Source organism: Gigantopelta aegis, chromosome 9 (assembly GCF_016097555.1).
Source record: "Gigantopelta aegis isolate Gae_Host chromosome 9, Gae_host_genome, whole genome shotgun sequence".
NCBI lineage: Eukaryota > Metazoa > Mollusca > Gastropoda > Neomphalida > Peltospiridae > Gigantopelta > Gigantopelta aegis.
This window is the reverse complement of record NC_054707.1, coordinates 25,532,362-25,548,952: the sequence shown is the minus strand read 5'-3', so window position 1 is coordinate 25,548,952 and position 16,591 is coordinate 25,532,362. Positions and strand designations below refer to the sequence as shown.

At 37.4% G+C, this 16,591-nt stretch overlaps 1 protein-coding gene across 1 annotated transcript in view; it reads left to right on the top strand.

Annotated features, from left to right (window-relative positions):
- The window catches only part of LOC121381192 (integrin beta-PS-like), a 69,261-nt gene that overhangs the window by 29,828 nt on the left and 22,842 nt on the right, over positions 1–16,591 (top strand). The window contains exons 3-13 of the mRNA XM_041510381.1: positions 1,195–1,305; positions 2,288–2,369; positions 3,431–3,562; positions 4,719–4,815; positions 6,995–7,020; positions 8,228–8,298; positions 9,192–9,278; positions 10,796–10,879; positions 11,876–11,953; positions 13,490–13,687; positions 15,513–15,589. Coding sequence (XP_041366315.1) covers positions 1,195–1,305; positions 2,288–2,369; positions 3,431–3,562; positions 4,719–4,815; positions 6,995–7,020; positions 8,228–8,298; positions 9,192–9,278; positions 10,796–10,879; positions 11,876–11,953; positions 13,490–13,687; positions 15,513–15,589 — 1,043 coding nt within the window. The remainder of the gene's footprint in view (positions 1–1,194; positions 1,306–2,287; positions 2,370–3,430; positions 3,563–4,718; positions 4,816–6,994; positions 7,021–8,227; positions 8,299–9,191; positions 9,279–10,795; positions 10,880–11,875; positions 11,954–13,489; positions 13,688–15,512; positions 15,590–16,591) is intronic.

Below are 16,591 nucleotides of genomic sequence, written 5' to 3'. Positions count from 1 at the left end.
TTTGTTTAAGATTTGAAACGAAAATTCAACATTAATTGTTTTTATATCGAACCTAGTTTTCAGCATAATTCGTAATTCAGTCGAAGCATGTCGTATACACTCGGCATAATTCGTAATTCAGTCGAAGCATTTCGTATACACTCGGCACAATTCCGAATGTTTTCAAATTCTTTTCAAATCGCTGGCATGATCCTGCAAGCAAGGTTTTGATTGGTGGAATGAAAGGTCACCTGTACATGAGCTTCAACGGGATGCTGTCAGATCTACAAGTAATAGATGTAGATCAGCTGAGGTGATTTCAATACGATTGCTTCTTGGTTGAATGATCCCTTGATGTTTTTTCGATAATAATAGCCTATGTGGCAGCAGCGGATATCCTCTTTCTCCATAAGCGTACGAGACCGAGGATGGAACAGAACTTCAAATTCGGGTAAAAATGCTACAGATATTTGGTAAAAAATGTACCGAGACCTATTTACCATGTATTTCCATTATTCTACCCTCCATGTAAAATTCCTAGTGATTCGTTTGCAACCTTATATCGCTGTTTGGTAGCAATGCTAATATGATTAAATGATTTCTTCCAGAATCGGGCATTTTCATTTAATTCGGGCAAAAGCCAGTAAGCCTATATCGTTCTCCACCGACCAAATGTCAAAGTAGCATATGTTAGACATCAAATAGCCGTAGTTTAAAATGTGCTGAGGTATCATTGAACAAATATTCCTTCCTTCATGCTTTAGTCAATGTTACATTGTATATAATAATATCATGGTTTTAGCCAGAAAGACATGTTTGGGTATAGCGCTATGAAATTGAATATTTACAATGTGTGTGCTAAATGCTACCGCAGTCGACATAGGGGTATGGGGGGCCTACCCCCTGAAAGAAAATGGGTTAGGTTTTGGATTAGGGTTAAGAAAATCATACATTTACAATAAGAGTCATTAATTTTGTCAAAAGGTCAACTTAAAAATAATGATATCTGCAAGATTTTGTGGGTATTTTGCCATACCCATTTTACCATCTTGGCAGAAACCCTGAATATGGTTTAAGGAATGTGATACGAATACCACTCACATCTGCATACCTTTTTCCTCCAGACATTTACGTTATTTTACAGCTTCCGTGTTTCCTTTCAGGAGTTTGTGTTCAATTAAACGTACATGTTATAGTCTTCGCTATTCTTTTCAGAACTTTTCCTCCGACGCCTATGATAGATGTGACACTGTTCCAAAACTGAATAAATCTGGTTGTGCCAGCGAGTTCATCGTATCCCCTAAGAACATCGTGAATCTCACGCAGGTGAGTGTCAGGACAATATGCAAATCAGGACCGCATCCAACTGGGGGACAAGGGACAGTTGCAGCCCTAGAAAAAAATCCCTTGAATTCAAAGTGACCCTTTTCACTGCCTTATAGGCCTTTCACAGTGCTCTCATTCTTTGTATACTACCACCTGGCTTAATTTAGGCTAGGTACGGTTCTGGCAAAAAAAAAAAAAAAAAAAAAAAAAAAAAAAATGTATATGTACCATAGGCTTCGGAAGGGGGAAGTGATCAGGAGGCACTGCCCACCACCATTTTGAAAATTATGTACCCCCTAATCGTTGAAAGTCAAATTACTATAACCAGCCTCTTCAGACACTAGCATCTTGCGACACCTATGGAAACATAAGTTATACATTCATATATACCTTGATGTTAGACAGTAGCCAAAATGTAAAATAATGCTTAAACTAACTTTTGTGTCCTTTCGTTTCAACTAATACGGACGTTATGTTTATATATGTGTAGAACAAGTAATACATATAGGAGATATGTAAGACAATGGTGGTGATGGGGAGATGGTACATAATGTATTATATTAATTTTTTTCCAATTAATCGACACAGGGAAACACAGTTTAAGTCTGCACATTTGACCACTAACATAAAGTGGTTGAATACATATTACTGTAATTATATGGTGATGGGAAGATGGTACATAATATATTATATTAATTTTTTCCAGTTAATCGACACAGAGAAACACAGTTTAAGTCGGCACATTTGACCACTGACATAAAGTGGTTGAATACATATTACTGTAATTATATGGTGGTGGGGAGATGGTACATAATGTATTATATTAATTGTTTTCCAATTAATCGACACAGGGAAACACAGTTTAAGTCGGCACATTTTGACCACTGAGATAAAGTGGTTGAATACGTATTACTGTACTTCTATTTTACGTTTAAACCCCCCCCCAATAATAATCCATCATAACTGAATTCTGTCTTTGTAGAACGATAATGTCGCGGACGGAAACTTGGGCAACGACTCTATTCAGCTCCAGCCGCAGCTTGTGAATATAAAACTCAGACCAAGTAATGCTATTTACTTTTGTTGTGTTCCTTTTCGATTCCTCGACATCGTGAACATTATTCATATATCTATATCTATGTCTATGTCTATGTCTATATCTATGTCTATGTCTTTGTCTATATCTATGTCTGTGTCTATATATATGTCTATGTCTATGTCTATCTCTATGTCTATCTCTATGTCTATATCTATGTCTATATCTATATCTATGTCTATTCTATATATATATCTATGTCTATATCTATGTCTATGTCTGTCTATATCTATGTCTATATCTATGTCTATATTTACGTCTCTGTCTATATCTATGTCTATATCTACATCTATGTCTATATATATATATATATGTATATGTCTATATCTATGTCTGTGTCTATGTCTATATCTATATATATGTCTATATCTATATCCATGTCTATATCTGTCTATATATATATGTCTATATCTATATGTATGTTTGTCTGTCTGTCTGTACGTCCATCCGTCTGTCTGTATCTGCCTGCCTGTCTATCTATTAAAATAGTCCCACAATACTCATACCATCAACAGTTTGATAAAATCTCTACAATGTTTTCAGTGGGACATAAACTTACTTTGAAATGGGTGTCTCTTGTGATCGTCTTATATTCTGTTATTTTTTGTTTGCTATATATTTGTTTGTAAATCGTGACACTATAACCCTGGCAATTAACCACCACAATCGACAATGCCGTGGGGTTTGCCGCAGTGGTGTTTCAATTTTCCACGGCATTTATTTTGCAATGAAACATTCAATTTGTTTAGGTAACTTTTCTTAATTAATAATTTTGTGTAATACTGACAAATTAAACTCTTCTTTTACACATTAACCGCAAAACTGCGGAGATATTTCCTCACGGCATATTTTGTTTTTGCTGTGGCCCTTTTCTTAATTGCCGAGGATGCATTATGTGATGTGTGTTATGATTTTACTTTACAAAAATGAATCCATTTTGTTGATACAAACTAGACGTCTGTTGGAGCCTAGGTTGTTTATTATAAAATGAGCCTTAACAAAAGTCCCTATATAAATTTTAATTTACAGATACCAAAGAAGTTATCACCTTAACGTTTCGCACAGCCAGAAACTATCCCGTCGACTTGTATTTCCTGTTTGATCTGTCCAACACGATGGAAAAACACAAGAACAAATTAGCAACATTAGCAGAGAAACTAGGTGAGAAAATGCTGTTTTCTAAACGTTAGAACATTGGTTTCAAAAACGTAATAATACTAATTACGTGCTGTTTCAAATACTCTAGAAAACACAACTTGGCCGATGATTCACTAAACGCTAAAACATACGTTTTTTTTAAAAGCCAAATTATAATTATAACTGAACAGGAACATTTGACGTATGGCTAGAGATGGATTTAAGTAAATCTGGCCAATATAGGACCTATAAATTACACATTGTAATTATTTTACCATATAGCACCTATAAATTACACAGTGTAATTATTTTACCATATAGCACCTATAAATTACACATTGTAATTATTTACCATAGAGCACCTATAAATTACACATAATTATGTGGCTATAGTGACGCAATAGCTCCTTCTACAAATAATACATTACACTTATTTGACCACATATCACCTTCTATAAATGACACATTATTGTTATTTGACCTCATAGCATCTTCTGCCAATAACGCATTATTAAATTACACGTTATTATTATTATTTGACCATATATCACTTTCTATAGATAATACATTATCATTTGACCACATATCACTTTCTATCAATTACATACTATTATCATTGACTATACACATGTAGCACCTTCGATAAATGATTTGACCATATAGCACTTTCTATAGATTATACATTATCATTTGACCACATATCACTTTCTATCAATTACATACTATTATCATTGAATATACACATGTAGCACCTTCGATAAATGATATGACCATATAGCACTTTCTATAGATAATACATTATCATTTGACCACATATCACTTTCTATCAATTACATACTAATATCATTGACTATACACATGTAGCACCTTCGATAAATGGTATGACTATATAGCACTTTCTATAGATTATACATTACCATTTGACCACATATCACTTTCTATCAGTTACATACTATTATCATTGACTATACACATGTAACACCTTCGATAAATGATATGACCATATAGCACTTTCTATAGATTATACATTATTATTTGACCCCATATCACCTTCTATAAATTACGCGTTATTATTATTTGACCACGTAGCGCCTTCAATAAATGACACATTATTATTATTATTGACTATATAGCACCTTCGATAAATTAAGATTATAGTAGTACTGAAACTCAATTTCAGCATTGGCGATTAAGAAGATCTCCTACAACTACCAAATGGGTTTCGGTTACTTCCAAGACAAGGTGATAATGCCCTTTACGAGCACAGTGCCGGCAGCGTGAGTACTTATGTTACTTTTTTTGGTTTTGTTTAACGACACCACAACAGTATATAGAGGCAGATAGAGACAGGCAGAGAGCACATTGATTTATTAATACTCGCTCACTAATAACTGGTACACTCTGTCGTGAATGGACGGCATAGATATCTGAAGTGTTTAGTGTGCTTGAACATCAACTAGATTATAAAAAAGAAGTTCGTCGACACCACTAGAGCACACTAATTTATTAATCATCGGCTATTGGATGTCAAACATTTGTCAATTTAGACATTATAGTCTTAGAGATGAAACCCGCTACATTTTTCCAGGGATCTTTTATATGGACCATTCCACAGACATGATAGCACATACCACCATTCGTGGTACACTGGCTGGAAGTAATTATGTTAGTGCATACTCCTTAGACAAGGCTTGACGGCGCAGTGCTTATGTTGTCGGATTTAAAAGTGCGTGGTTTGGCTTCCAATTGGAAGTCTACTGGATATGTCAAACATGCAGTTTCGCCTACATAGGTATAATATTAAGCAGTCCACATAATCCTTTGTGACCTCATAAATTGTCTCAGGTCGTTACTGGAACTCGAACCCGTTGCACCTAATCGCCCGCAGCTTGCACAATAGAATTAAAAGAAGAATATATTTTTTTTAACGACACCACTAGATCACATTGATTTATTAATCATCGGCTATTGGATGTCAAACATGGCCATTTTAACAGAGCCATAGGGAGGAAACCCGCTACATTTTCCATTTGTAGCAAGGGATCTTTTATACACACCATCCCACAGACAGGATAGCACATACCACGGCCTTTGACATACCAGTCGTGGTACATTGGCTGGAACAAGAAATAACCCAATGGGCCCACCGACGAAGATCGATCCTAGACCGACCGGGCATCAGGTGTTGCGCTTTACCAATGGGATACGCCCCGCTCCCTTAAAAGAAGGGTTTGTTTTTTGTTACATCGGAGCTACACGTATGTAAAGACGAGTGCTGTCGACATGGATATGGAGAACAACAGGTATTGAATTCCATCAATTCATCGAACATTTACCAACGATCAAAGTTAAATTTCGATCGAATGCGATCACTCCAAGGTCTCACCCTAACATTGAAAAGCCCGACCGATGCTTTGAAAGCGTCTGTGTCATTACCCATTGTGTAGTGTGAAACTCGTGTTTTATTCCTTCATACAGAAGTCAGACAAGTTGGTCATTATGAAGATGAAAGCCTGTTGTTGTTGTGCTTGTGAATTGTATTAATTGTAGATAAAGAATTAGGGAAAGAAATAGGAATATTATTGACAAGAAGTACCAAAACAAAAACATATTACATACAATGACATTCCTCTTAGCTGATCAATGTATAGAAGGGCGACCATTGCACCGCTGCACTGTCAATGGTGTTTAATTAGTCTGTTTAAATACAACACACAGAAAAAAACAACTAGTACGTGCACATAGTGACACTTACACATTATCATACATATACACACACCATATGTAATATACATGTAAACACACACACACACACACACACACACACACACACACATACACACGTGCACATACATACACGCACACATATTCACACACACACACACACACACACACACACACACAGAGAGAGAGAGAGAGAGAGAGGAGGAGAGAGAGAGAGAGAGAGAGAGAGAGAGAGAGAGAGAGGAGGAGAGAGAGAGAGAGAGAGAGAGAGAGAGAGAGAGAGAGAGAGAGAGAGAGAGAGAGAGAGAGAGAGAGAGAGAGGTGGGGGTAGATAGAGACAGGCAGAGAGACAAACAGAGATAGGGACATAGAATGAATGAATGACTGAATGTTTAACGACACCCCAGCACGAACAATACATCGGCTATTGGGCGTCAAACTATGGTAATGCAAATAAATAAAGTGATGATCAACATCAATATAAAAATTCAAGACTTAAACAAAAACAGTGTAAAGAACTGTGCAAAAACACAAATATCACAGAATTTTACGGACACTGAATTTTACTCAAAACTCAAAGAGAATGTTACACCCCTGCACCACGGTGAGTTAACAGAACACGCAGGGAGACACACACACTTGTGTACACACACATATATGAATGTATTAAATCTGTGCGGTACACAACTAAATTAGATACACACTAAATGTTTATTCATGTTTGTCTTGCAGGCTTCAAAACCCATGTATTCTGGTTGGTGAGTTATTCATTTTCGTTTCGTTTGCTGATGTTAAGGTTTACCAAGCATATATTATATATTATATACATAGCTATGAAATATATAGATCTATAGAAACCATAAAATTGATATTCGGTGAAAAGGCATTTTTTCACTGTAATTCAGTTACAGTGAAAGTATAGAAATCATATTTATATTTGTGTGAACAAACTGATGATACAATTGTCTCCTTTATTAATAATTACGTTTTAATTATTGAAATTAGTGTCTTCATTGATTATCAATGCATCTGATCCTTTTTAAAAATAAAATAATGTAATTTAAAAAATAGTAGCCATAAAAATGGATATTAAGTCCAATTACGATAAACTATATAAACCTGATTAAATACGAAGCTAAATAAAATGCCATACATATATATATATATATATATATATATATATATATATATATATATATATATATATCTAATTCGTCAGCCATTAGTCGGTATTACCCTGGTACGTTTCAGGTATCGTCAACGTTATTATATTAGGAATAAAAACCAAAGGACAGCACAAAACCCTAACCCATAGGTCCATGAAAGGGCAAGTACTTATTTTTCTTTAGGTCGTGGCATCAAAATTGGTCTTCGTGTCTGCTGCCATTTTCGCTTTAGGAGATCGTCAAAATTGTCGTCCAAACTATTTCAAACATTAGAACCAGGGCCCATATTTTCGAAGCTATCTTAGCGCTACGAAATCGTAAAACCATCGTAGAGTGTGACGTCCTTACAGCACACGCCATAGTGACGTCACAGCTTACGATGATTTTACGATTTCGTAGGCTAAGATTGCTTCGAAAATACAGGCCCAGGACCATAAACTTATATTCATGAAAAAGTCACCCACTGTAGATAGCTAATTACCTAGTTAAAGCCATAGCTAATTTCCCCCAACCCCATTTCTGCCCTGGATAGGCAGCTGTACTGCGCCCCAGGACAACATGCTTGAACCAAAATTGGAAATAGGCACGTGAAATATCTTTTTTATAATGATGATGATGATGATGATGATGATAATGATGATCAAAATGATTTTGTTTTTGTTATTTATGATTATGATGATAACGATGATGATGATGATGATGATGATGATGACGATGATGATGATAACGATGATGGTGATGGTGATGATGATGGTGATGATAATGATGATGATGATAATAATATTATATTTATTACCAGGAAAAACATGCGCCCCGCCATTTGGTTACAGACACAGATTGCCACTGACGACTGATCTGAATAGTTTTATCGTAAGTTATATTATTTATGTTAACTGTGTTCTTTATGAGGATGTTGCTTTAAAACCTCTTTAAAGTGTTTTGTTTTATCATAGGTTTAATAATCAATGTAATATGAAGAGGTTGCTTGAAAACCTCTTTAAAGTGTTTCGTTTTATCATAACTTTGACAATCAAAATGATATTACGAGAACATAAGAGTACTGATTAACAATTTTTGTATGGAATTTGCTCCTAATGAAGTTTATCCAGAACGTAGAATTCATGTTGTTGGAGACTGAACATTGTATCCGTTTATTCAGATACATGGAGCAATCTTTTGATGCATAATGTGTCGGCTGCCCTGCCTTCCAAATTGGTTCGAAATGGCATGTTCAGGAAAGGACAACTCAATTAGTATTTATTTTTACGGAAAGTAATCTAATTTGTTCAAATTAATATAATACAGGCAATATTTGGTCAGTCTTGTTCGTCCTTGGTAAATGCATTTCTAGGGATTACACAGTGTATTGCTGTCTTCCACTTACTGTCTATACCATGCTGTTGTAAATTCTCAAGTCATTGAAGTTTGTAAGAATGTAAATTAGACTGCAAACCTATGAAATTTCACACATTTATATTCTCATAAAATCATAACCCTAATAGCAAGTGCTCTACAGAAAATCATGAAGGTGTTTGCACCCATCTGAGATACAAAATAAAAAACACATAAAAAATTAAAAACCCCACAAAACCCCACTAAACTTAGTTTGTCTATGTATTGTGGGCTAGGTAGCCTCAAATGTCCGTGTTTAACCTATCCCCTGACATTGTCCTGAGATTGTTGATTAAAAACCTATTGATACATGCAGTGTTGTGTCCAACGCTAAACCATGTGGTTAATGATCAACATTGCTACACTTTCAGAAAGCTATCGAGGGATCCAACGTCACTGGTAACATGGATGTCCCCGAGGGAGGCTTGGACGCCATCATGCAGGCGGTGGCTTGTGAGGTTCATAACCATTAGACACATTTATTAGCTCACCTGGCCTTTAGGGTCATGGGAGCTTATGCGATTGCGCGACGTCCGGCACACGTCGTCCGTCAACTTTTCACATTTTCCACTTCCACCAGGCAGGTTTCAAATTTAGTCCAAATCATCGTCTCACGACCCTGAATAAGTGTTGTTATTTTTCGGGCCGTTTCAAAATCCAAGGTGACTGTCCTGGCTTCTGATTTGCTGATATTGCCAACTTTTTTTTTTTTTTTTTTTTTTTTTTCTTCTTCTTCTTCTTCTTCTTCTTCTTCTTCTTAAGTTCTACCAGGCAGATTTCAACAAAACTTAATATATATGATCCTCTCATGGATCTAACCAAGAGTTGTTTTCTGGTCGAACCATAATAGAGAATGGCGAATTGGCTGAGACGTTTTCGACTTGTTTGTAAGTTCCACCAGGCAGATTTCAACCAATACCAATACAACAGTATCTTGGTGTAAAAGAAAGATGTAAGACGTCATTCTGAATTCTGACGCACAAACGGATCTTCTCAACTACGTGTTTACTCCTGTCGCCAACTTTGAAGTTTCCACAAAATCCATGCATTATTACCCCATTTCAGAACCAATCATTACAGGTAGTACTAAAGCAAATAACTTCCGGCTGGGTCAAAGTTCGAGGTGCACTGAACTTTTGATAGAGAAGTTAACACCACACGTCCTGTAATTGGTGATAAATGTGAGTGTGTTGGTTGTAAAACAAAACAGTTTCATCTGGGTAAAAAATATATGCAATTTTATTTCATCTAGTACCACTGTGTCAAGTAGCCTTGTGCTTGAAACATGTATGGTGTACCTGTAAACAAAAAAAGTACTTAAATTTTGTGCGGAACTAGGACAGTCATAGACGCTACCAGTTATCTCAGAATTGAGCAGCTTGACCCCCAATTTTATCTGATTAATTTTAAAGGTGAGGGGTGGTAGTATTTATATCCGTGGCGTTTATGTCGATTAATACGCTGCAGGTAGGAGTTTTAGCCACATATGTTACTATTGTCGTCTGTGGGATTTTGATTTGGTAGTATACACCCTATGCAGTGGGTTTAAGCGTAAACATATCAATAATGTCATCTTTATAACACCTCGGTGAAAGAGCAGTCGCCTGATTTTCGATAGATTGTAGGATGGAGTGCATTTGGCTGACCCGAAATTCCCCGTAATCTTAACCAATACACAATAATTAATCAATCGAAGGCAGTTGTTATGTGATGTCCTTTCTATGGGGAAATACACACAAAATATCCCATGCTGGAGGAGCCTATTCGGTGAGAGTGAGTCTCTCTCTCTCTCTCTCTCTCTCTCTCTCTCTCTCTCTCTCTCTCTCTCTCTCTCTCTCTCTCTCTCTCTCTCTCTCTCAACAATAGTGTTGTTCCCAAATATCCCTAGTTATTAGAATAATGATAAACAATGTAGGGCTAGGGAAAACTTGAGCCATAACAGTATTAAACAATGACATTTTGTATTTGTTTGTAGTCTGAAGTTGGCTGGCGAGAAGTAGGTCGACGACTGTTGATATATGCATCAGACACGACATTCCATACGGCTGGTGACGGTCGTGTAAGTAAAACATTACAACTCGTGTTCTTTGTACGTACGTACGTAAGTGCCTGCTGACCTTCCTACACACATACAGGCAAACAGACGGACGTATTTGTTTATTTCAGGAGTAGCCAATGGACCACCATAACACTCTAGACTGTTCAAGATGTCGCAGTGGTGAAACAATTGGATATAAGACTGTTATAATATAAGTAATGGATGCAATACTGGTATACATAATAATGTTTCTCTTAATAATTGACTGGCCCAAACATGATTAGATAATTTCATTTCATTTCAAATTATTTTCGTGCTTATATTCCATTAAGATTCAAACACACTGTCCTGGGCACACACCTTAGCTATCTGGGCTGTCTGTCCAGGATGGTGGGTTAATTGTTAGTGGTTGGTGAGATAGAAGAGGATGTAGTGGTCTTACTCCTACCCACTGAGTCGTTAAAACTCTCTCTGGGTGGGAGCCGGTACCGAGCTACGAACCCTGTACCTACCAGCCGATGGCTTAACAACGACACCACCGATGCCGGTGATTAGATAAAGATACTGTCTGGACTAGCCCAAAACATTCGATGTTTCATTATCTTGATAGTAAGTTGTTGCGGCAGTAAGAAGGACCTTTAGCCTACCTCATATGAACGCCAATGGTGTCTTGCAGCTTTTGTAGATGTCCTTGTCTATCAAAACATTGAATAACTCGGACAGCATAGTGATTCAAAAACGACAATAACATCCAAACAAAGCTGTATGCCACAAGGGATGCCGTCCGCGTTTCAATATTCACATTTCTAATTATGTTAGGCAATACTGCTTCTGTTCTAATTTTTAGAATCTACTTCTGAAATACTTTAGGGCAATCCGTAATACTTGGACGTTTCTCGGTTTGTGATTTTAGCTGATTCTGTATAGAATGTCTAGTACTATATTCTGTTCATGCTTTGTCTGCCATTTTAAGAATTCTGCAATTGGCTCAGAACCATTTTAATGTCTTTGTTTCAGTTGGCGGGGATTGTGATACCCAACGACTGCAAGTGCCACGTGAATGGGACTGGTTTTAATACAGCGGAACTCTACCTGGTACCAGTTCATTCGTCCCCCCCCCAACCCCCCCCCCCCAAAAAAAAAGAGACAAAAGAAAAGAAAAAGAAAAACCAAACACAAAAAGCACACAAACAACCCCAACGAAACAACAACAACAACAACAACAACAACAACAAAAACAACACAAAATCCCACCCCGAAACAACAATCGTCCTTTTTTTATTTACACAATCTAAGATTGTTTTAAGAGGGTTCACACACTCGAAGAAAAATAATTATGATAAATTTCTCCCACCTCATTGTATACTTGAGGGTCGGGACATAGCCCAATAGAAACGCGATCGCTTGATGCGCGGTTGGTTTGGCATCGATCCCCGTCGGTGGGCCCATTGAGCTATTTTTCGATCCAGCCAGTGCACCACGACTGGTATATCAAAGGTCGTGGTATTTGCTATCATGTCTGTGAAATATGGTACATATTAAAAATTCCTTGCTACTAATGGGCAGATGTAGCGGGTTTACTTTTCAAGACTATATGTCAAAATTACCAAAATGTTTGACATCCAATAGCCGATGATTAATAAATCAATGTGCTCTAGTGGTGTCGTGGTGTGGGTGGGGTGGGGTGGGGTTGTTGGATATATGTGTATTTGTTTTCAGTTGTTTGAAGTAGGTTAAGTGTTATCTATATTAATATAACTTTTTTTTGTGTTTTGGTATGAAACATATAGTCCTTGTGAGAGCACCGTAAAATATTTGAGAGCATTTCATTTAATTTCATTTCAACTTATTTTCGTGCTTATATCCAATTAAGGTTCAAGCACACTGTCCAGGGCACACACCTCAGCTATCTGGGCCGTCTGTCGAGGACAGTGGGTTCGTTGTTAGTGGTTAACAGTTAGTGAGAGAGAAGGAGAGAAGAGAGTGTAGTGGTCTTACACCTACCCATCGAGTCGTTAAAGCTTGCTCTGGGTGGGAGCCGGTACCGGACTGCGAACCCTGTACCTACCAGCCTTATGTCCGATGGCTGAAGCACGACACCACCGAGGCCGGTTGTGAGAGCCAATTCCACTCGACCCTCAGATCTCTTAGTAAAGTATCATCTCCTACGTATGTGTAAACTAGTTTAATCGCTGGTCTTCGTTGGCATTGGCATCCAATAACCGGGGGCTGGATGTAGCTCAGTGATACAGCGATCGCCTGGTGCGCGATCGATCTAGGATCGATTCTCTTCGATGAGCCCATGGGACTATTTCTTGTTCCAGCCAGTACTCCACAGCTGGTGTAACAAAGACCGTGGTATGTAATATCCTGTCTGTGGGATGATGCATATAAAAGATCCCTTACTGCTAATAAAAAAAGAGTAGCCCCTGAAGTAGCGACAGCGGGTTTCCTCATTCAGTATCTGTGTGGTCCTTAACCATATATCCGACGCCATATAACTGTACATAAAATGTGTTGAGTGCATCGTTAAATAAAACATTTCCTTCCTTCCTTCCTTCCAATAGCCTATGCTTAATTAATCGATGTGCTCTAGTGGTTGAAGAAAACAAACTTTAAACTTGTTGGCAGGATTACCCGTCTGTGGGGCAGATTTCGCAGATGGTAGGCTCGAAGAACGTCCTCACCATATTTGCAATTCCTGATGGGAGTCATCGAAGCGTGGATGAAGCTTACAAGGAACTGAGCCAGCGAATGCGAGGCTCTAGCGTGGTTAAACTCAACAAAGATTCGTCCAATATCGTCAAGCTGGTGAAAACAGAATATGAGGTAATAGTGAATGAATTATTAAAAGAAAACAGAATATGAGGAATATAATAGTTAATGAATTATTAAAAGAAAACAGAATATGAGGTAATAGTGAATGAATTATTAAACTAACTATTAAACTAGTTACGTTTCCAAATTCCATACGTACTTTTTTTTTCTTATCCGTTTTCTCTGAATCCGTGACCCGTGAAGTGGCGACAGCGAGTTTCCTCTCTCAATATCTGTGTGATTGTTAACGATATGCCCGACGCCATATAACCGTACATATAATGTGTCGTTAAATAAAACATTTCCTTCCTTCTTAAATCCGCGAATTATCGAAATAATATTTCTGCCACATCTGTGTTTATGTTTGTACTTAATTATTTGTAGGTAGCGAAATCATGCTTTGGTCGTAGACAATATTTCACAAGGCATACTATCGAAACTATCGATAGTCGAGAAAACAATTGTGATAGTTATCGATAGTTGAATTAATTATCGATGTATTGCTATCGAGACATTGACTATCGAAACATATCGATAGCTCTGTGTGTTGTTTCACACCACTATGACTGATGGGAATGGGAAACGTAGCGCTAATAAATCATACTTGGGATATTTCTCCAAGCTACTGAATGATGCAGTGTACCACTGTTAAATTAATTTATTACAACAGACATAATTAACTGTATATATTCAGTCCGGTGGCTTAACGACTACATCACCGAGGCCGATGATGATCCGAATCATCACAATGATATCAGTATTCATTGGAATAGGAATCAGGGTATGTGTATGGATGTGGATCAGGATAGAGATAGGGAATGTTGTCGAGATCAGAATCATCACAATGATATCAGCATGCAGTGGAATAGGAATCAGGATATGAGTATGGATGTGGATCAGGATAGAGATAGGGAATGTTGTCGAGATCAGAATCATCACAATGATATCAGTATTCATTGGAATAGGAATCAGGGTATGTGTATGGATGTGGATCAGGATAGAGATAGGGAATGTTGTCGAGATCAGAATCATCACAATGATATCAGCATGCAGTGGAATAGGAATCAGGATATGAGTATGGATGTGGATCAGGATAGAGATAGGGAATGTCGTCGAGATCAGAATCATCACAATGATATCAGTATTCATTGGAATAGGAATCAGGATATGAGTATGGATGTGGATCAGGATAGAGATAGGGAAAGCTGTCGAGATCAGAATCGGGATCACAAAATGTTATTATCGTGTGAAGCGACCGGCTTATGGCCATATGCGTACGGACTCCCAGTTTGGTAGTGGGGCAGACTGGCTTTTGCCCGAATTAAACGAAAATGCCCGAATCAAACGAAAATGCCCGAATCTAAATAACAACGTTTATTCATATTAACATTACTACCAAATTCTACAAACAGCTATACAGAGTTGCAAACGGATCACTTCGCATTCTTGCATGGATTACAACTAATTTTCAGGGTAGAATGATGGAAATACATGGTAAAAAGGTCTCAGGGTAGCACATTTTGCCCGACTATCTGTATAATTTTTACCCGAATTTGAGGTTTTGCTACAGTACTTGGGGGCTAAGACGATATGTCAAAATTAGCAAATGTTTGTCAGCCAATAGCCGAGATTAATACATTAATGTGTTCTAGTGGTGTCGTTAAACAAAACAAACTTTAACAGTTTTACATGAACTCTATTTTAACAGATATCCCATTTGTCACCTGTGTCTTAACACAATAACATGACATTTTATACTTGTGAAAGAAAATTAATCATATTAGGTATACGTAACATACCGCATATATCTGTAAATGTTTGTACACGTGTGTTTCAGAAAATTATTTCTAAAGTTGAACTGAAAGTCAATGGATCAGAAGGCATCAATATTGTTCTACGATCTGAGTGCACGTAGTAAGTACATTTAATATCTACCAATATAAGAGGTTCTCAGTTTTGTACCCATTCAGTAAGTCGACCAATTTGATTTCAAAGAGTAAGTGTATTTAATATCTACCAATATAAGAGGTCTTTACCCATTCAGTAGATCGCGACCAACTGAGGGTCTTTCCAGTTCAACCAATGCATGCCCATAGGAACCGGCAGTGAGTAAGTGACGGTTTTGGAGCCTGTTACCCCACTTGGAGCCCCAACTGTGAACCTCTCATTGCTCTACGTTGTTAAGTCACCTCAACCGAAGTATTGGTGTCTGTTTTCGCCCGTCGTTGTGCGCCGTCCATTGTCCGTCATGCGTTTTATCATGCGTAAACTGTTCACACTTTCGACATCTACTCTAAAACTACTTGACCAACTGCAACCACATTTTGTGGGAAGCTTCCTTGGCACACAGAGAAAAGCAAACAGGCGAATATGGTCATATTACCCCACCCCCAAGGGACCCGAGAACGGGGCCCAAAAAGGGGGAAATTACGCCAATTAAAACAAAATCTTCTTCTCTTCTTTCCGAAATGCTATAACCAAAGAGCCCCCTGTTTGTCCCTGGGGAGAGGGTGGAGTTTTTTTATAGGTATATAAAGAAATGTATTTAAACTGTTATTTCTTCGATTTCATCTTCAAAACGACTTAATCAATTCCAACAAAATTCGGTACAAGCTTTCTTGGCATATAGAAACATGAGTTTATGAATTAGGTCATTCTGAGCCACTCACCCCAGAGCTGGTACCTAAAAGGGGAAAATTAAACCAATTTAAGAACCCAATTTCTTTATTTCCAGAAATGCTATAGCCTAGTAGTGTTGATATTTAAAGATCAATAGGGGGTTTATTTAAAGGGACATGCCCTAGTTTTTAAACACTAACGCTTATTTTTGACTGTTATAACTGTTTTTGATAACTTAAATCATACTTTACTTATATTCTATTGTTTAGATTATCAATTTTCGTACATTCGAAGTGT